We start from the raw sequence: 22399 nt of genomic DNA, 5'->3' as shown, positions 1-22399 counted from the left end.
TACAAACTTGGAAGTTTGATTTGACTTTTCTCTTTCTGAGGTGATTGGGTCTGAATCACTATTGGAGTAAGACAGGAAACAAAAGGGCCAGCCAGTAAGTTCCATTGTTATTTGTACCCCAAAAAAAGAGGGTGGTTATCTCAGTTGTATGTTCTCAGTGTATTTAGACTATTTCTTATTCTCATGATTTTGCAGTTAGAAGTTGCTACAAATGTTATTTTATTCTCCCAGTGGACCAGGAGTGATACTACAAAAACTTTTCTCAAGGAGACTTATTTGTCTGGCTTTACTTAGAGAACAGTCAGGGTTGCTCTAAAGTGAGGTTTGAAGTTTACTGAGGAACATCTGTGGACAGGATGTATTGCAGCAACATACTCCTGATGAAAATGTGTGAGACATGAATATTTATTCCTTCCAGGGGTGGTAATTTTTTTCTTTCAATCTGAATTTTCTTCCATTTTCATTTTGCAGCAGCAAAGAACTAAACGAGGAGGCTGGGCCAAAGGGAGAAAGAGGAAGAAACCCCTTAGGGACAGCAATGCCCCCAAATCCCCCCTCACAGGGTATGTGCGATTCATGAATGAGCGTAGGGAGCAGCTTCGAGCGAAGAGGCCTGAAGTCCCTTTCCCAGAGATCACCAGGATGCTGGGCAATGAATGGAGTAAACTGCCTCCCGAGGAGAAACGGGTACCATTAAACTCCCTTTTCCTTGTTGGAATATCATTATTGTTAAATGGGAATATTGTTTAGTGAGGAAGTTAACATAGACTTTTGATTGAAGTTATGCTTAGGAATATGTTTTAAAATAAGGTGCACAGGCCCTCCAGAGTTCAAATAATGAACTCTGGTAGGGCCATAGCATCTCATCCAGGTGTGACTTGGGGAAAACTGTATCCTCTAAATAGTGCAAGGCTATATTGGGGGATTTTGGGGAAGGCTGTAATGAGATATCCCATGGCTTATGTTATTTATGGGGATGAAACTCTGTTCTACCTAACCCAGATACAGCTGAGAATTACCAGTTTCCAAGGCCAGAGCCATCAGAATGGTGGGGCAGGAGTTCATTCACTATAGCTGAGGAGCGTTCAGCAGGGTTTCAGAGCTGCTAGAAGGATTTTATCACTCTGTTTATTTTACAAACTCATCAATGAATATAAACATCTGGTGTCTTAGAGTAAGACAAGTACACCTGAAAGGACGTGTTACTGAAGGAAATAAAGTAAGTAAAATTTTTAAACAATGTTTTAAAGGGTTGCTAGCCCTATAAGGAAAGTCAAGATCTGTATGATGGGTCAGTGAGTTGTCTATTCTAGTTTCTACACCAATATGCCTCAGGAAAACTTTTTATTTCCATTCAGTCAGAATGTGGTATCTTCTTATTGGAGTGCTGAAGCCTTCTGCATTGTTTGATACGTGAATGAAAACAAAGTCAGTGTTCGTTCTGGTCCTTTAACTCCTTCTGGTGCAGACCTTGTTACCACTCATGGGTGTTTTATGATCCACACCTGATTTTCAGTTGGAGATTAGAGCAAAGCAGTAGTTTCATAGTAAAACTTGGTGTTGTGATATGATTTTATCAGGATATTTAAGCCTGTGAAAATACTGTAATGACAAAACGATGCTCGAAGCTTGTATGATGGCTAGATGAAAAATGGAATGATAAAAAAACGAGTTCCTTTTGTCACTTTTTAATTGGATTGTCTGATTTTTGCAGCCTTTATTAGAAATCTAAAATGCACTGACTTGCCCTTTGCTAGCGTGTTGCTGTTTATGAGCTAGTTCATAGAATACCAGTTACACAGAGATATTATAAAATGGTGCACGGGCAATTGTGTTTCATCCATAATGGAAAATGTGCCAGCCGAGCCAACTGATTCGGTAACAGATTTGCTGCAGTGAGAATGCTGTCACTGATTGCTGGGAGAAGGGGGAAGTGGGGGAATAAGAGACCCCTCTCCCCCTTAAGATATTTTTATAGCCTCTGAGACAGTTTCTTAGCCTAGAGTTTTTAACTCAGTCTCCTTTTTCCTATGTGCTGCCTTTTAAATTCCCAGGGAATCTGTCCTTTTTTAGATAAGGCCGTGGAAACCTAACCTATAGCGAGTCAGAGAAGGACTGCTGAGTACTTTGTTTCATTCTGTTCTTCCTGCCTCGTGTTATTAAGGCTGTGAAGGGCGTTGCTGACTCAGAACCCATGTCTYTAACGTGACAGACCCCAAATTATTGTTAAAGTTGAGTAAGCTTGGTTTTGGTTGTCTAACCACTATAAAGTCATTATTTTTCTAAAGCAAACAGTGGGGCTAAAGGCAGTACTCTACTACTGTGTGTGTTAATGTTGCATAATCCATGGGACAAGCATGTGTGAAGTTCTCTCCTGGCTGATCTCCAGCAATTAGCAAACTAGCTGTCTGATGTGACAGCTGAAAAGAAACAGTCCCACATTTCCCCTGTTCCAGCCCAATAGTCTTGCTACTTCCCTTTGCATTTGTTCAGCATAAAGATGAGTTGATTGAGCTGATGCTGCCTCTGCCAAAAAAAAAACCAAGCCAAAGCCCAACTTTGTAGCTAACCATTACCTTGCTGTAGTCATAAAGCAAACCACATGCTAATAATSATTCTTTTTATTCTCCTGTATGGGAAAATATGTAATGGGGTGTATGGGTCTGTGCTAGAAAACCTAGGACATCTAGTTACAGGTACTACAGCATAATTCATTCTTACTGATTCAGAACAATCCATTCAAAACACAAGCTAAAGAGAAAAAGTTGTGTGTTTCTTCACACATTGTCTGTACTCTTTCAGTAGCACATTTTATTCTTCATAAGGCATTAATTCCTCTCTACCATCTCCAGCAATGCCCCAAAGCAATGCAAACCCAACATCATCAAATTTACCCCCCAATCCAGAATAGAAACAGTAACCTCAGCAGGATCAGGACAATGTCCCAAATGCATTGAATATATAACTGCGAAGTGGCTTGTAATGATTTCATGAAGATAAAAAGCATACCAGGTCACTAAGGTTTGCTCTGGTTTAATATTTCCATTGAATTTTAAACTTGAATGGGGGGGAAAAAGTCTTGGTGGTGGGGAAGGCAGCTTTTTCTTGGAAGAATCCCATTAGTCCCAGAGCTGTGACCACTCTTTAAGTGATTTTCAGTTCATCAGTATCCTTAAAGTATTCTCCAGTTAAGCTTGTTCCATTATGCAGATGCCTGAAATTCCTTCAGGCTAGAATACAATGATTTATTTTAACCTAAATGCAGATATTAAAGAAATTGATAGAACCTTCTAGGCTCTGTTCTCTTTAAGCTCTTCTTTTAGAGTAGCCACAATGTTTGCTTACCCCTCAGATGAGGGGAAAGTGTGAGCTGGTAGAATGATAGTACTTTTTGTCTGTGGGGTTTGAAAGCGAGTGCGTACTGGAATCCCATTGCTACAGATCTGAGCATTAAATGATAACCTGTTAAATGCTGCCCTACAAGAATCCCTTGTTAATCACAGCCACAGAAACACAATTCTTAAATATTTGGTCTATAGTATGTATATAGTATTCTGCTGAGTTGAGTAGCCTAGCAGCTGATTACCTCTAGGTCTGACAAACAAACAGTTAGCAAGATGCTGATTTGGATAAAACAGAGACAAAAGGACTCCAGAACAGCAGTGTTTTATCCAGGAATCTTAGTTCTCTGCATCTCATGTACATTCTCATTGTTTCTCCACTACTTTCCTGTTTGCATAGGTGAGATGGATCAGCAATTTGTCTGACAAGATGTTTTTCTTCCCTTCTTCCTGAAGGGGAGGAAACTCCCTGAAACTCTTTGTCTTTTTTGTTTCAGCGATACCTTGATGAAGCAGATAGAGATAAGGAGCGTTACATGCGGGAGCTGGAGCAATATCAGAAGACTGAAGCCTACAAAGTCTTTAGCAGGAAAGCGCAGGACAGACAAAAAGGGAAATCGCACAGACAAGGTATTGAACAGATCAAAAATTTTTGCCTAGCTAGAACAACAAAAGATCCCCAACTACCCATATAGCCAGACACTCATTAATAGCCTTTGACTGTTACAAAGTGAATGTGTTTTCTATAGTGTTTGCATCCACTAATGTAAAGTGAGTGCATTTATGCAGATGTAACTGCATCTAGGTTGTACTAGAGCCAGTTCGTTGAAAGCATCCAAGTTAGATGCTACTTTTACATGACTACTTAGGAAAGCTACACAAGTTTTCTATCTGTAACTGTTGGTTGTGTGACTATGGTTGTGCAGCTACTTTAACTCTTGTTTCTTATTTTCTTGAGTCTTGTGTATTTTGGGGGATTTCTTGTTTATTTTTTCTTTTCCAGATGGAGCAAGACAGCCAGCCCATGATCATGAGGTAAAACTCTTCATTCTGCACATCAGTGGGTAGATCTTCAGATGAAAGTTGCTACTGAAGTCAATAAGAAGTTTATGCCAGTTGATGATACAATCAAAGGTTTAGATTGCTGTGCATTCTTCCTCTTTCTATAAAGTTTTTAAATCAAAAGTTGGAAGCAACTGAATACTCTTACGCTCACATTAGTATGATGAAAACCAAACAAAGTCTGGGCAGGTACAAGTGATCTGAGATGAAGTGGAAGTGTAGGGTATACTTAAGCAGAGGCTGAAGAGAATATCTTATTTTGTATGTGGTTTGCATTTCAAAACACATATATGATTTGAAATGTTAAAAAAAAAAAAAATCAGTGGGTGTAAGTTAGTATAATTGGGACTTTAAGAATCTGGTGTGTTACAGGTTCAACTTGCAAAATTTTGCTCTGCAGTTTTTCAAAGCTGAGAAGCCTGAATTCCCCCTCCTCCCCTCATTTTTTAAATATTATTGGGTAAATAGATATCTAGGTAGAACTGATAAATAGCTTGAGACCTAGATAAACCTTTCAAGGTTAGTTAATGCCTTTAGTCTGTGGTTTTGAGGTACTGGTATTTTGCAGCAGAGTAAATGCTGTGGTTTCTTTGGGAAGAAAACATGGAAAGTTACCAAAATTATTGAGAGATCTTTGGTTTAACTTCCCACTTCCCCCACGCACTCTTGCATGCATAAGTGTTACAAAAGAGTAATATTGTCTGGAGGTGTCATGCCTATGCTTCAGCTGATATGAGACCTATCATAAACCTTGTGTGTCSTGGCTGACCATGCCATCTCCCTTCCTGAAGCACTGAAACTTTTCATCTCTAGTTGTCTTTCTTAGGGCCACAGAACTTCTTGCATGGTTACCAATAAATTGCATACAAAAAACAATGAAAAATCCTGTTTATACACAGCCTCTTTGCTAGATAAGCCCTAGGCCTTTCTAAAAGATCTTTTCTTTGAGGATTTTTTTTTCTTCCCCTTGRGAAAGCAATCAAGTTGCTTGCTAATGGGTTCATTACAATAGTGACAAGAATGTGCACTGCTGAGAGGCAACCACTGCTCTTGTCTACTTTAAGGCAAATAAGTTTCATTTCCAGGAAAATGCTTTAGTAGCATGCTTTTGATATGTTTTAATTAACTCTTAAAGGCAATACTTTCAGTAAGATTAATTTTCAGAGGTACACGGTCCCTGAAATTTCTGATTCTGCAGTCTCTGAATCTAATTTCATTTTGAATTGTACAAAACCACATTATTATGAAAGGTTTCAAGTACCAGGTCATTGACAGTGACATTTACATATCCTTTAAATTGTACAGGTGACAAATGACAAATTCACTGAGTCTTGACTCTCATCCTTCTAAACACCAAGTTATCATTGGTGAAATCTCACACTTCATAAATCCACTTACAGAGGAGTCCTCTGTATTCTATAGGGCTTCCAAGCTTCATGAGATAGATATTACACAGAACACAAAGGCAGACATCCTCTTCTGAAAGCCTGCTTTGTTCGCTTAGCATTTTTCACCTTTATATTATGAAATTCCCTATGCTTATCACTAATATGCTTTCGTGTCTTTTCTGCAAGATAATTAAGTATTACAGTCCTCCACAGGCAAGGAACAGCAGAGTAGGCTTAGATTGTTTTTAGAAATACGTACTCAATCTTTACTCAAAGCAAAGCTAAAGCTGCTGTCTGTCTTGCTTTTTTCTCTTACCCATATTGACTATTATAATTGTGTTTGTGATTAATAGTTGTGATCTGATTAAATTATTTTTTGACTGAATAAGAGAACTTGTCAAATAAGGCTGAGAAAGTCTTTTCTCCCCTCAGCCTCTTCAAGTGTTCATGATTTAGTTTCTGTGAATCAGCATTGAACTCATTTTAAATATTGTGTATAGAAATGACTTCCAAAAAGCATTGCAGTGAACAATTCAAATAAGTAATATAATTACAATACAAATATGAAAAAGATGAGACTTTGGAAGGTGAAAGTAAAGTTTTCGTATCCAAATATAGCTGTGAAAAACATGAGAACAGAGTCTCCATGAATTCGTTTGTGGGCATGAAATAGAAGATTTATCTTCCTTCAAATCCTACATTATAAATATGATATATTAAAATACATATTAGAGCTGTTAATTGTGATCAGCAGTGACTGAACATTGTTCTTACTTTAAAATAACACAAACTGTGCTTATATTCAATGCTTCAGACTAGTTGGAAGTGACCTTATAAACCTCAAATATAACAAGGATGTCTGCAATGCTTAGGCTGCCCCTTGTACTCTTATCCTCCCCTATTACATGACATTCTCTGTGTGTCCACATGACCATTTTTTTTCTGGGTTTATAAGTCATGCTCTCCTTTTTTTCATTGTTCTGCTATTGCTTCTTTCAAAGATGTATATGAACACTTCAGGGAGATTAGGCATTACACCTGGTCGTGTCTAAAACCTTCGAAGATAGGCAAATGGCTGCTGTAGTATGAGTGTGCAACAAGAAAACATATACCTGAGAACTTCGTCTTGTTTGTTCTGGAACCTCCAAAAATCAACCTCAGTTTAATAACCCAATGAAAAGGGTATTATTGGTAGAAATGCTTCCCAGGCTATCCATCTTGTTTAAGGCAGAAGAGAGAAATAATTTTGATTCTCTTTTAATTTGAGGAATGACAATAGGGTGTACAGCCTGAACAGACTGGACCTTCTCAATGAGAAGGTAATCAAATCCTTATGACTTTAATCCCAGGTGAATCTCAGAGTGACCTAAGTATTTCAGAGCCCTCAAGAGGATCTTTTATAGGTTGGGTAATGTATTCTGTAATGGAAGAGGGCTGATGGCTTTCATTATCATTCTTTTATTAAGTAGAATTTCTTGGTTGCCTTTCAGAAACTGAATGGTTTCATCTAATTGCTTTAATGTTCTTTATTTTGTACCCAAAGAACCTGTACCCTGGAGTGGTAAATAGAATATCAGCAGTGCATTCTCCACCATTTATTCTCTAGGTACCATTGCTGGGCCAAGCCAGTGCCTCTTGGCAGACAAGAAGCGATAATAAGCATGAATTTTCTAGGCTCGTTGTCRTCTAAGTTTTTTTTTGTTTGTTTGTTGGTTTGTTTTAATCAAGCTTCATAACTCCCAACATTTTTTTAGTGTACATTAATGCTGAGGTCATAGATTTCAGGGTGAAATTAATTTCTGGCTGTCTCAGAGGGTGTTAGGACAAAATGAATGCATTATCATGCACACTGCTATACATGACTTCTCATTTCTAAATATATAATCAGGAGACCTTTCCTATAATAACAAGTATCAAAACTCATGCAAAGAACTTGTATGTTGAAGTAACCCACAGAGATGCTAATGCATCCTACTGCTTCTCACAGAACTGCCAAAGCTTGTTTCCATGCCCCCAGCCCCTGCCTGTTCCTAGTGCACATTCGATTGGCTCATGCCAAGTGGGCTTTGAGTTCACTCATTAAATCTGGAGCTTCCCAGCTATGTTTCTACCAGGCTATAAAACTCAGCTTATCTTTTACTTTAAAAAAATTAAATAAAATAACATGACAGTTTACTCAAGTAAGGACTTTAAGAGCCTTTGAAGTTCCCTCTACCCTTGTCTCTTGGTTGACAGCATTCAGTTCACCCCGGTCCAGCCCCTTTATGAGACCGACACCAATATGAAACTCTTAAGCTTAGTTGCAGAATTCCCTTATAGGCTGTTAAACGCTTAAATTTTTTTGCTGGGCGCCAAATCATGTTTGACACTTCATTTAAAGTCCAGGTGTTCAAATACAAAGGTCTCTATTGTAGTAGCAGAAGCAAGAGTGGTATTTTCTCTCTGGCTTTGAACATAATTTTGGAGGAATGAGTTCTTGGTGCACTTTGCCAGCTGAGGTATTTGAGGGGTTTGAAAACTTTTTGCTATTTATAGAGATTCTCTGATGATTAACTTTTGTTCCTGTATTAAGTAACAGTTTGATTGCTGCAGTTCATCAAACGAAAAAAAAGCTGAATTGGCTTTGTCAGTAATGTTGCAGGCTTTAAGCATTAGTTCCTGTTGATTTTGACTTGTAGAAATGGTGACTGAAGTATCATTAATAATATTAAATTTGAATTTAATCTCAAAAATCCCTGAAGGAAAACAGTTGTTATGGTGTGTCTTTTTTCTTTGAGTCCACTTGCTTTAAAAGATTAAAAAAAAAAAAAAGCCTGTTATAGTCACGAACTGTAAATTGGTATCATATCTTCTGCACATCAAATGCAGCTACCTCTTAGATTGCAGTAGTCTCAAGTTCACATGGCTGAACTCACCAGCTTTATCAGAAATTAGGTGAACAGGTTTGAAAGTTGCCAGAAAGCCTTTGACTACAGATTTTATGATGAGCTTCTTTTGTGTCTTAAAGAGCACAAATTTTGCAGTGTTTGGTTTTGCAGTATGCAGGAGATGGCAGTCCAGTTCCTTGAAGTAATCCCTGCATTGATGCACACCTGCCATGATGAGGACGAATGGTTGCTTTCTAAAAGCAACATACACCTATACCTATTTCTTCTCCTTTCTCCCTTTATCCCTTCAAAATATGACATATATTCTGTCAGCAAGTTTCCCCCATAGAATCTTGCATTATGTGCCATGTTCATATGTTTTCTTTTTCTTGGAGGCATCATCCTTCTAAATGTTTGGAAAAAGATATGGCTCACTTGAAGCATCCCATCTCTTTTTGAGACAAAATGCGTATCTCGCAATTTGGAGCAGACAGAAATGTGGAATTGGCACCCTGTGGAAAAGTTGTGCGTTTTTCTCTTAACAGTTCTTTTTCCTGGCTGTTTTCTCTTTAGCTTTGGTAGTTGAAAGACAAAGAGCCTGGATACTTACCATGAATGATGCTGGTTTTATTTCCTGTTCGTTGGCATTCTCTATGGACAATTTTAGACTATGTCATTTGGTTGATTGTGGAATGGTTTTCATTAAGATACAGAAAACAGATGAATTCAAATTTTCAAGTTTTAAAACTACTGAGTGGTTGTCTAATGTGTAATGTCTTTAGGGCAAAGACTATGTTTTAATAGTCTATAAGATATTTCTTGATCATAGCATTCAGCTTCTGTTAAAATCGTCAATAGGAGTTAGAACCATCTTCCATCCATCCAGTTCTGGGTTTATCTGCCTCAATTTTAGGTCTCCTTTCTCTGCTTTCTTGATCAAATTTATTCTGTTTCGTTAATTCCTGAAAGCTAACAGTATTTATCTATGTATTACTTTTTCCTTTTTAGAAGGAAGCAGACACAAAGGAGAGATCTGTTTTTGATATCCCGATCTTCACAGAAGAGTTCCTGAATCATAGTAAAGGTAAATTTAACTCTTACAGGGACTCCCTCCTTACTTCTCCCAGGTTTTGCCACAGTAATGTCAGCTGAGCTACGGTGGGGGAGTGTGAGGACTCTTCAAGTAATGACTTGGGTATAGTTGGTCAATGCGTTTGTGGTATTACTTTACCTCTGTATGTACACAGTGGCTGTGACAGTAGTTATTCCTGGCTTATTGTCTTCCAAAACTGTCCTTTTTAGAGAATGGTGCTAGCATTTAAGCTCCACTGGCTGTTTTTCCAGCCATTCCAAGCTGGAATTGCTGTTGTATAGGATTAAGAAACATCTGAGACGCAAGACGATGGTTCAGGCTAGGTAGCCATATTTTAATTTGTAGCCCTAGAGATGTGGAAGATTCCCCTGATGTTTTTTGTTACTGTATTTGGTTTTGGTATTTGCACGTCCCAAGAGCTGAGGATTTTTTTGCTGGGTTTCCTGAAGACTATTTCTTAGCCAAATAGACTTCAAATTCAGACGCTTCTGATGATCAGTAGAAATGTATTTTTGTAACTGGTATCTTGTCCCTAGGCCTCTCATCACTAATGCTAAGCTATATTGTACTGAAAGCATTTGAAATCATTCTTTCAGTCTTCCTTCCTAATAAATTCCTCTGTTCACTTCTGCTCCCATGCTTTGAATGTCTTCTAATTTGTCTATCTCTCTAGAAATTAACTGCTATTTAAGTACTACTCTAGGCAATACCAGAACTCCATGATATGATGCTTTTCTGTGTGTRGTATAGCACTGCACTGTTTTCAATGATCAGCTGAGCAGACACTCTAGAACATTCTGCTTTGTTAACTACCAATCATAGGGATGTTTTGTTTTTGGTGTTTTTGAGATTTCATGACTCTTGGGGTGGGAATGGGATGATATTCACAGCGCGAGAAGCTGAGCTGCGACAGCTGCGTAAATCTAACATGGAGTTTGAGGAGAGGAACGCTGCTCTGCAGAAACATGTTGAGAGTATGCGTACAGCTGTGGAGAAGTTGGAGGTGGATGTGATACAAGAGCGTAGCCGCAACACAGTGCTGCAACAGCATCTGGAGACCTTACGCCAAGCACTCACAACCAGCTTTGCTGGAGTCCCGCTACCAGGTAAACCTTTGTTGGTTTTTTTTCCTTAGGACTCTGTCCAAATTCAAATTTAACTTCTAATGTTGCTGTGAAGTTGCGTGGCCTGTCCTTGTAATTTTGTAGTATATGACTGTTTCTAAGCCTTTTTTTGTATCAGATATCGAAATCTTAGAATACATCCAGGGGAAGGTTTAGCATCAACAGAGCTTTATTTCAGCATTGCTTCCTTTTTCTTTTATTTTTTTTAAATACACTAGCTCTTTGTTTTGTTCCTGAAAAAGTACTTATTCAGTCTTTGTTCCCCTTCGCATGTGAAAATGTGTTACTAAATAGAAAAGACAGGACCTGTAAGTTCCTTGATTAATGGAAAGACTTCACTGTTAGCATCTTCATTTTGTTATATGCCAAAGAATCCACTTAGATACTATGAATGCCCAGCTAAAAAAAAGTTTCAATTATAATCAGTCACAAGACTCAAATCAAAGAAAACCGGGCTTCATTAGTCCTGGTGTCCTTGGAACTACTCATTTTGTGGAGGTAGGTAGAAATTCCTTTTACAGAATCTAACAGATGAGGTGCTACATGGCAAGAGCACCTTTATAGCAGTTTGCATGTTGGCACAAGCTGTCCTAAGCATAGTCTTAACTTTTTGGAATTGCTGCAGTCATCTAAATATTCTGTGGCTGATTTTACTATATTAACTATAGGTAGCGGGGAAACGCCCACAATGGAAACTATTGATTCGTACATGAATAGGCTGCACAGTATTATTATGGCTAACCCACAGGAGAATGAGAACCTCATAGCCACAGTCCGAGAGGTGGTAAATCGGCTTGAACGCTAGTGGTTGGGTAAGTGCTCTTGTTCTTTAGGCTGTTTTTGCTTGATATCCACTCTGTACCTCTGGTACTTGTTCTGACACTGATTCTTGTGTAGATCACTGTATTGTATAACTAAAAAAGAGTACTTTTTTTTTCTCAAAGCCACAAGAGCGGGTTGACTTACTGAAAGTCAAATGAGGTTGAAAAAAAAATCTAACTGCACTTAAAGGTTCCAAAATTCTCCTCCTTAGCTCCAAGATATTTATATATACGCAGACGTAATATAGCTGTTTGCCCTGTTATTCAGTGTATTTGATGTGTGACGTGAATAATAAGAACACTGATGGTGTAGAAAAGGAAGAACAGTTATTTACGTTTGAATGATAGGATGACTAGTTTAGAAGATGGTTTCTTTCTCAAGTGAAGTAAATTTGAAGAGTTCTGCATAAATGTAGGGTCTGGTCATGGAGAAATTTCATTTGCCTCAAGAGGTTACAGGTGAGCTCATTTCCATTATAAACTGAAAATACCTTAAAACTACCAAGTCTGTAGCACCTTTAGTCAAGTTCTTCTGGATATGAAGGGTTACATGCAAGTGAAGCACTGATGTGTGATTCAGGCTAGATGTAGCATTTGCTGAGACTGTAATGATCATAGGTTTATGCAAACAGTATTGCAGAGCTCATGATTCTGCACTTTTGTTTCTGTTCAGCAGCTTAGAAAGCCCTAGTAAGGGGCTGAATGGAAAAACAAATAAATAAAAAAAGAGTCTTTGTGCATTATTGTGCTTCCCTGCATTTCCCAGCCCATTTCCCCTCCTGCCCCCCAACACTATACAGCCATTGGGAGCTTGCCTTTTTTCTTTTGTAACTRTGCACATACCTGGATTGTTTAGGGGTGTATTATGAAGAAATCTACTGTACATGTGTCTTGGTGTTTAGAAATGCAAATAAAAATCTGAGTTGTGCCATCTGCGAATATGAGGACAGGGCTTTTCATCCTTTCTGATTCTGACCTTTTGTGATACTGTGTAGAACAGTTAATTACACTTCCCCCATTATAGCATGGCTTAAGCTAAAAGATCATTGTCCTTCCAGAGGGTAGCCAGATGGAACGGGCTGTAGTTCTAAGAGACGACTGAGCTCCCAGCAGAATAAAGAAGTGGCTTTACTGCTGCTGTTTGTGAAGGGGAACAGCTTGTCGATCCAGGTCTGGGATTTTTCAGTAGCTCATCAGCCGCCTCATTTTTGTATACTGTTTTCAATTAGCACTCTTGTAAGCTCAGAAAGAGAGAATTGGGGGATGGGGAGATTTGACAGAATGTAGTAAGAGGGAAAGCAGTTTCTCAGCAGTTGGGTATTAGAAGGGCATGCCAGGCCCTGAGACAGATGTTTGCCCTTTAAACACCTTGCCAGAAAAATCGTGTCTCAAAGCTACTAAAATCTAGACTTTGATTCTTGTGTCATGAGGATTCTTATTTCCTAAGCCATTGGGATTTTTTGTGTTCTTAAAATGTGCATATTTTTCTTCTAGAAAAACTGGATTCAGCTATAAGTGGCTTGGAAAAGGAATTCTTCCTCTAGAATTCTTCCTCCTGGTTTACAGTTAAAAAGTACAACTCCATTTTCTTCCCCTTTCCCCAAACCACTCCAATACCTTCCCTGCTTTCAGCAGCAAAACAGCGTGAGGCAATTAAAAATGTGRTTGTTAGTCACCTGGTTTCATGGTGTAAATATGCGCATGTAGCTGAATCTGATGTTCCAGTAATTCATAGGGCTATTCATTGCTAAGTGAATGTCAGGTTAGTTGTTGTATTTCGTGACGTAATCTTAGATGGGAAGAGGGCTTTATGGTTGCAAATATAGGAAGAAAAGGGCTTCCATAAAAGAGAGGGAAGCTTAGGACAGAAAGTTTCAGCTGGCATCTGATAAACCCTATCATCAGACTGTCATCACCATTGTCCCTTTGTTAACATGCATATAAAATATAATATATACTAATTCTCCGAAATGTAATCACTATTGACCAAATGGTGTCTTTGTGGTTGAGACACATTACAAAAGCAAAGTTCGTAGAAAATCTATTCATTATACTCTTTAAAAACACTATGTTAGAGAACTTCGTTGGATTTCTTTTTCTGTTGGCTCAAGTACCTTTTATGTAATAGCTGTTTGACTATAGTAGTGAATGTTTCTGTTCTTCTGTACTGCATGCTAAAGAGAACTTCTTTGTGCAAACATACAGAATATGGTGGGAAGAGGAAGTTGTTTCTTATTTAGCAATCTGTTCTTTGGATGGAAGCAGGAATTCACAGGTATAAAATTAGTGGCTATCCTGACATAGTTCTGACTCTGTAAGCTTCTTTGTACTTTTTAATGCCATGTTTTCAAATAAACCCTTCAAAAATAATGTCACGGTGTCCTATTTCATCCTGACGGATTGTGGTCTTCTAACACTTATTTTTTTGTTTCATCTGCAGGTCTCATGACCCAGGGATGCTTTACAAAAGTTTTTCGGCCAGTGTGGAATAAGAAGCCATGGGGGAAAGACTGGGTGTGGGAGGCAGAATTTGCAGGTTTGTCCTGCTCCCTGCCTTTGCAGTTTGTCAGTGGGGCAAACACATCAATGCATTAAAAGGTCTTAAGAGGCCACGGACACCACCCACTAAACAGTTTTGAACTGTCCTCTGTGTAAACCTTTTAAGAGCATGTGACTTCCGTGCAATSTTCAATTTTTTATTAACTTTTCTGGGTGTGAGGGTGCATACATTCTGTGACCTGGCTGACTATGGAGGTGAAATCTCTCAGTTTGTGAAATTGTCAGCCTACTTGTCGTGGTAATAACTTTGACGTGTTATATTGCTTCATGTCTTCTGATGTCCTTTATTTTGTTTTCACATTTATCTCGTGGGATTACACTCCCCAACTTCAGTTTTCTTCTTTTGATCTTGTTATCTGATACTTGCAGTACTGGATAGCAGCACCTGTGTTCTCTGCCATGGCAGGCAGTCTTCCTTGGTGCACTGTCTTGTCCTACCCTGCCTGCTGTGCTTATGTAAGCTGTTCTTCAGCAGAACCCTGTTTTTATGTTACCCTTCGACTTCTAAAATGTAAGTTTGCTCCCTGCCTGAAACTGGCTGTGATTGGTGCTTTGTGACTTGATTCCAGTACAAGACAGACTCTCCCACCACCCCCTCTCTTCGAGCACCCCTCTTGCACATGGCATCCTGCTTTTCTGTGAAGGTCTGCTTTACCTCTTGAATATATTTGGTGGAACATTTTACTATTGCAAAGGTCAGTGATAATCAAGAAAGAAAGTGAAAGGTTAGCTATTCTCAGTTGGCAGGGAAAGTAGAAATCTCCGTTTTAGACTAAAAACACAAAGCTCATCTTTCCTCTGATATGTTTTTCAGTCTGATTTGATGTTACTGCTTACTTTTTGAGAGGTTGATCTCATAGTGAGAGCTGTATTCTATACAAAGAGGAATGGGCAGGGGAATTGTATTTTCTGCCCTTCTGAAACTGTAGTGCTGAGAAACAATATGCCTAGAAACAGCACGTGTATTTTTGCATGAATTATTATAGCAGAGAAGATTATTAGCAGCTAGGTCCACATAGCAGCCCACAGAATTCTAAGCTGCAGCCCATAAGTGCTTTCACCTTCTTACTGTTAAAGTATAGCCTATGGAGCCTATAGCATTCAGCATATTATGTTCCAGTATGACCTAAATGGCCTTTCACTTGCATCAAGTAGAAGTTTGCATGCTAGTCTGTAATCTTGCTAAGCTGCGCTGCACCTCCTGTCAAAGATGAAGGCACCTACTGTCTGCACCAATTTATGCAAATCATTGCCCTTGGGTTCCTGTCAAATTATTAATTCAGACTTTGAGCACTTGTTGAACACCTTTGGGCTTTATAGTAACGATTGGAATGCACTCTCTTCCACATGACAGTCTCCTTGCTTCTCCTTCAGAAATCTTTGAGGATTTCCCTGTTATGAATTGGAGATTGCTTTCATTACTTGAGTGCATTGCAATCAAGATTGCTTTCATGTGTTTGTAATGCAAGTATTTGAAGATTAAAAAGTAGTTTCTTCTTTCCTATGCTGTACACATGGACTTCGTGCTTGCCTGAAGCCCCCTCCAGGTCAACACCTTACATGTCAGGTCTTTGTTTACTCATGGGCTTATTGCTGTAGCCAAGCAACAAGGATTTCCATGTAAATTCAAGTCTTCCTTCAAGGAGGAAACTCCTCTCTCTTGTCTTCAGTCTCATTTGCAAGATTTCACCAAAAAGAACCTCAATTTGCTGCGTTGACCTACACTTTCTGCAGTGTGGACAAGACCAACTGATGTTGGCATGGACTTTCTAGTGGATTCTATAACAAACATTGTGTGGGAAAAATTCTACAGCTTAATAATGTCTCTGGAAAAAAGCACCCATGCCTCCATGTTCTGTGCATATCTCCTTTTTTAGGATTAGTGATGTTTGACTTTCATTGAAGTGGCCAAAATGCACTGCCAAAAGTTGATTTACAAAATCCTAAAATTCAGTCTGTGGCATCTTACTTATAACCCATGAAGACTCCAGAAATTGGTATGTAATATAGTGGGATGCAATTCCAGGCTGTGCAATACACACACACTCTATAAATAAGGTGTGTAGCTGCAGGCTGCCCCTGTTTATAGAAATTCAATGCAAGTAKCGGCTCATAGCATACTGCTAATACGTCATTCTTTTGGGTAGCATGTAAGTGTTGTCGAATGAGAAACTTGAGGTGATGTTACTAGCTGGAGACTGACAAATCTTTTCCTTTTCCCATGAAGAAGGAAGGGAGATGGTATACCCATTTTAGAGCACCTGGGGAAAGATTAAGCTCATACTCACCAACAGTATGACAGATGATGTTTTGTCTTATTAAGAAGCTTCCTATCTACATTGATTAACCCTATAAAATGAATTTTGCCTTTCCAGTGTTTTTCTGAGYGTCACTTCAGTTTACATTTTTCAGTGTTGACTGACAAAAATATGAAGTGGGTGTTGATCAGAGGAGCAGGATAAAATGCTTTCTCTTCACTTAGAGAAATGTTAAGAAAACTGTATGAAAATGGAGTCCATTTGTTGATTCAATGTGTTTGAAATTGTTGAGATGCCAAGTTTTCTGTACAATGTTTTTGTAATTAAACTTTTGGAGTTCCTTTGTTTTTTGAGAAGTTGATGTGCTTGTTTGACACTTGCTTCATTAAAATTGTTCAACATTGAATCCATTCTGATTCAATTTTAACTCCATTTTAATGAAAGAACCATTACTAGCATTGCTTTCTTGTCTGAGAGACTTTGTCAACTCTACATTAATCACCAGTATTCTCCAGCAATCCAGATTGGTAATGCATATTTTCGATAATTGCTCATTCAGATGACTGTGTACCTGTTTGAGGGCTTTGTTTGTTTTAATGTATCTTGGAATGACATGATAGGCTGTAATTTTCTTTCATAGGAATGGGGGCGAGTGCTCACTCTTTATCCCATCTGTCAAATGATCAGAGAACTAATGGCTACTCCATCTTTGGCACTTCAGTGTATTAGCTCTTGATAAAGATGATCTTTGAGAGGAAATAGTGTTAGAGAGCTGCCCCTTTTCCCTCCACATCTCAAGTATATCTTCTTCTGAAACTGCTAAAGGAAGTAGCCACTATTTGAAGTGATGAAAACTTCAGAGACTTTTGTAAAGAATTATTATCGGGACCCTTTCTGTCATGTCCTTGTTCCCCAACTTGAATCACCTTAAGAAGGTCTTGAGTCTTTTTTCCCCCTGCACGTTTTTAACATCCCTGTCCTCCTCTGCCTTCCTTAATTTCCCACCACTATATTTGTTTTCTCTACCTGTAAGAACCTTCTGTATCATACTGTTACCCCTCCCAACTCATTTTCTTTTCCTCTACTAGATTTTCTCATACATCTTCCCTTCTGCTTGCTGGGTGTGGAGCCAACCTGTAGCCTTGTGGAAATTGTACTTTGGTTATARATTCTCTGTGGAGGACTTCGGATGATTTACTCCTGCACTATTGCTCCTTCTGCGGTCACAGTGCTGTAAGCAACCATTTATTTAGGTTATTTCTGTAGTCACGCCTCATTATTTTGATTGCCAAATTAATGCCTGGTCTTTCTGTATAGCAACACACTTGATTCAAATACAACTCCTTCTGCTGTCTGGGACAGACTGCTCATGTAGGCTTACTGTGCTTTGGATATTTTGCAAAACATCAGCTATGAGATGCTAAAGATTTCAAAAATATAAGGAATACAGGGAGGTCTCCTATATGACTATAGCCACTATGTGACATTGACTAGTTAAGAATTGGGGATGGTAATGTCAGAACTGGTGTACACCTGCAAAAAAGTAGCAAAACAGCAATGCATTCATAATGAGGGAATGGTCCAGTTTCTTTCCACCTTGTAGTGCTGTATATGGCATCAGGAGCAGATGGTGGCCAATCATGCTGAATTTAAAATAGTGTATTGTAATATTTCCACTGATTTTCTTCTGTTTCTTAAACCCTGTTTATTGCTGCAGGATGGGATCCATGACTAATAATCACTTTAGGGAAATGAGGGGGCTTTGAGTTTTGGGGCTTTTTTAAGAGGAAAAGATCATTTTCTTCATGTTTCTTAGGCAGATTCCTGTTCAATAATATATTTGGAATCTTAAGTGAGGTCTGTGGTGTGTTGCTTGCTTGTTTGATTTTAACTTCTTGCTTCAGTTCAGTTGTATCCTTTGGAGTCAGAAATGCCCTCAGGCCTGCAGAAGGTAAACATTTATTCTTCACTTGTCCCGTAGAATTTTTCTGCTCTCAAACAGTGAATAGTTTTGCTGCATCTTCCTTCCTCATTGCTCATACTATTGAGATTTTCTTTTTATCTTTTAGAATATCTTGGTCATATTCAAGATTTGCCTTAATTGCAAAAGCTGCAGTTTTTGCTGCATCTATTGTACCATCCTGGTAAGTGGTAAGGTGTCAACTTCCATTACGTAATACAAAAACCAACATAGCTTTCAGAGCTATGACTTACAGGCTATATTAATAAACTTGTAATTCTGATGCTGTGAATTCTGAGGTTTTTATTGTTTACAGTGTAGGCACTGAGGGTTTGTGTATCTGAAGATATGAAAATTGGAGTCTGGGAGCTATAGACAAAAGATTTGAAGTTTATTTGAGTAATTGGCCTGTCTTATTGCTATAACCTGACACATGGAGGCCTGTGTAGTGTGGGTGTTGAATTTTTTTACCAGTTTTTGAACATTTTTGTGAAAATAATGCCAAGCAAATGCAGTTGGGATTTTTCCAAGCATAGTTTTAGAGGGAAGCAAGAGGAAAGGGGGACTGGGACACTTCGAAAAACATGTGACTTTCTACTCTAGAGGTTTCTGAGCTACACTTTAGTGAAAAGAGGCATGTTATTGATGGCAGATATCTCTGAACTTTGGCTACTGTGTGGTAGACTCCATTTCAAAGTTGTTGGGAGGGAAATGGGTTGAATTATATAATAGTTTTTACTTTCCATCTCTGAATTGTGGTTTACTCCAATGTAAGGACAAATGCAACACAAGTTTATTATCTTTGAGTCTATTTGTAGCCATAAGGCAATGTTCAGTCAGCTCTGTAAGTTTGCAAATGTTTATTTTAGACTCTCCAGGTTTTATTTGCATGCATATCCCAATAAGTTGAACTTAGTACTGAAATGCCATCAGTTCTATTAATTAGTTAATGAGATGCTGAAGTAATATTTGAAATGATCTGTGTGGAGCTGGAGAAGTAGAGAAACAATGTAGGAGGAAGGACTATTCAGTTAAGTGGAGAATTGGATCATGGGAAAATGGTTAGTTTAACTAGAGATTAAGGTCTTGATCCTGAAATATTTAGGCAGGAGATCGACTTTGTACATGTGAATGGTTCCCCTGAGTTGGCTAGACTCCCCAAAATACTTGTCACATCAGTGCAGTAGACTGAAAAAAAAGAAAAACGTCGAAGTGCATTTTTTTTTAAAGATTCTTTTAAAAATTTAAAGTACTTATTTAATAAGAATAACTTAGGAGAATATTGGAAATAGTGTATCTAGTTATGTTCCATTAATGGGATTTGAAGCCATTGCATGTTGTTAACCGGGTATGTTACTTTATTTGAATGCTCCTTTTTCCTTTGTCTCCTTCTTTATGCTGTCTCTTTATACCCAGGTTTATATCTCATTAGGAATTAAGTCCTCATCCTCCTCTGTAAATACTTGYAAGCAATTTGCTGATGTCAGAAAAGTTTTTATGTAGCAAAGCTTCTGCCCTAGTTTGCATGCTTTTGGGGAAGAAACCATATCTTCTCTATATGATAAATAGGACAGTAGGATTCTGAAGCAGCCTGCTGGGGGCTACAGCAGTTCACCTAATAACATGGGACAAGTTATTTTTGCAATACTAGAACAAAAGAAGTTGTTTCACATTAGGAGACATTATGGAAATACGAAGTCTGCTGAGAAAGTGTGGATATCTGTGCATTTCACCAAATGAGGTTCCTGCCTAACAAATGAAACTGCCATTGGATTTTTTTTTTTTTTAACCGATGTGAAGAGGAAAGTTTTGATTAAGGAATTGAAGCTCTGGTTATAATAAACAGGAAACCTTTATTCTTCTGCTGTTACCTGGCAAAGACACCAGTTAGTCACAAGTACTACCTTCTTCAAAATACAAGTTTAAAAAAGTAAATAAAGTAAATCTTGAATATATGCAAGATACTCTTCCAAGTTTACTAACACGCATATGTTTAATCTAAATATCATAAGTACAAATCTTTTAGCAATTTGTCAGAATTCATTCCCTGCCTACATATCTGCTCAGGCCTGACTTCAGGATTCTGGTGCTGCTTCTCCTTGGCCCTGTACTTGGCAGTTCACAGAATAACATGGGACTTAACCYGGTAGAGTGTGGGTGAAAAATTGTGTCTCAGTGATATTAAATCATAATGACATATACATTTTTTTAATTGATGCAAGTTATTCTGAGGTATAAGAGAGGGTGAAGTTGATCTTCTGTGCTTTCTCTTCTCCTGTTGATGAAACAGTTTACCTYTTAAAGTTGTTAAAAATACTACTGTTGAAATGTTGGTAGCTTTGCTAACTCATGCTCTGGCAGGTAAAAGGCACTGTCGCTTTTACCTAGAGGTATGTCGGTGCATTCAGGTCCATCTGAACTTTCAGTTAGTAAATTCTTATTTTAAACATTTTACTTCTTATATAAGAACTTCTACCTAGCCAAATCCTTGGGCCAAAACCTTGGCTGGTTCATATGAGTCTGGTTTCGTTGAATTCAGTAGAATGACGACACTGACACCCAGGGAACATCTGGCTGTCTGGGAATCAGAAAGGGGTGTAGCTGATTTCAGTCTGGAGTAGTAATATCATGGGATTTCTCTGTGTCTATCTCATGTGGGCAGTATAAGTTTTATTAAATCTGTTCTACTGTTAGTTAAGAGAGAACTCCCTCATCTAATTTATTTGAAATAATATTGCTTAAGCCCAGGACACTTGCAAAGAAATCCCAAGCTGASGTTTTAGGCCTATCTATTAACATACTTTTTCTTCCCCTAACCCTTCCAAATGAATGTTAACAACTGTGTTGGTATTGTAATTCCTCTCAGAGGAAGCTGCTTTTTTCCTGTACAGCACTCCTAATTCCTGCCTAAGTTGTTTTTGTTTCTTTTAATATTGGAGGAAGAGAGCGAAACTGTTCTGACTGGGGGAAGAGATGCAGGAAGTGTGTCAAAAGTGCAAGCCAGCAGGATGACTGAGCCTAGGAGAGTGAAAAGGTCTGGAAACTTAATCCCCTACCTTGCTCGGAAAGGACTGTGGCTGCTCTAGCATGAATGCTGTCTACACGGTGACATAACAGTATACATGCTGTTTTCCTTGTGTATAAGTATTGATTCTGGAGGGTGTTGACATTGTCATCAACAGATTTTGGTTCTCCTAAAATACTTAATTACTGTGATTATACAGAAGTAGAACATCTGTTCCTATAGAAGAAATATGGCTGTATACAAGCATATGGCTTACAAACTCATACTATGAACTTGATGTGTAGAAGGGAAGGATGTATTTTTTTCTTATGCATACTAGCATTAATGAGTGTCCCTGGTATATGTAAATGCATGGAGTCAAGTTCTGCTTCCACCCCAACATTTTTTCTGACAAGGTGGGTAAGTTTTCTCTTCTCCTACCCTCACCCACTTAAACTCTATTAATGTAAAAGGGGACTTTGTAGAGTAAAGATAACAGGAATAAGAGGTTAAAGGAATAGAATTTGCATGTGCTTTTGAAGTTGGTTTTCACGTACTGCCAATGTAGAAATAGTTGAGTTTTTAGCCTGAGTATGTCTGGGCTCAGACCTACAAATTCCATACATTCTTGAAATGCTTTTGATCAGAAAAACTAGCAAATGTGAAAAYAGAATTCTAGCTGCACCCTAGTTTCAGGATTTCACAGGTATGTGGTAAATGAGCATTTCCAGATGTCTGAAATATCTATCCTCATAGGGAAAAGAATCCATTTTCTGGGGGAAGCAGTGCCCTCTAATGATAATTCTTGATATCTCAAAATGAGAGTGAAAAAGCCTGTTAGTGGAAGCCAGAGTCAGAGAGCTTCTCTATGCAGAAATTTGTCAATCCCCTGATTTTGTTCTAAGCAGATAGTAGTTTCTTT

General features: G+C 38.4%; 1 protein-coding gene across 8 annotated transcripts in view; it reads left to right on the top strand.

Moving 5' to 3' along the window:
* The window catches only part of HMG20A (high mobility group 20A), a 44073-nt gene extending 27154 nt beyond the window's left edge, over positions 1 to 16919 (top strand). For 6 of the 8 annotated variants that reach the window (XM_026068306.1, XM_026068304.1, XM_026068305.1 and 3 more), the window contains 6 exons: positions 472 to 687; positions 3839 to 3971; positions 4345 to 4376; positions 9667 to 9742; positions 10642 to 10857; positions 14137 to 16919. In XM_026068306.1, coding sequence (XP_025924091.1) covers positions 472 to 687; positions 3839 to 3971; positions 4345 to 4376; positions 9667 to 9742; positions 10642 to 10857; positions 14137 to 14291 — 828 coding nt within the window. In that variant the 3' untranslated portion in view covers positions 14292 to 16919. Of the gene's footprint in view, positions 1 to 471; positions 688 to 3838; positions 3972 to 4344; positions 4377 to 9666; positions 9743 to 10641; positions 10858 to 11543; positions 11688 to 14136 lie in introns of all 8 variants that reach the window. The other 2 variants (XR_003253910.1, XM_026068303.1) reach the window with 2 other exon arrangements.
* The last annotated feature ends 5480 nt before the right edge of the window (positions 16920 to 22399 follow it).

The sequence above is a fragment of the Apteryx rowi genome, unplaced genomic scaffold, assembly GCF_003343035.1.
Source record: "Apteryx rowi isolate R43461 unplaced genomic scaffold, aptRow1 scaffold_27, whole genome shotgun sequence".
Taxonomy (NCBI): Eukaryota; Metazoa; Chordata; class Aves; order Apterygiformes; family Apterygidae; genus Apteryx; species Apteryx rowi.
Note: the sequence above shows the minus strand (reverse complement) of the source record. Positions and strands in the feature narration are given on the sequence as shown.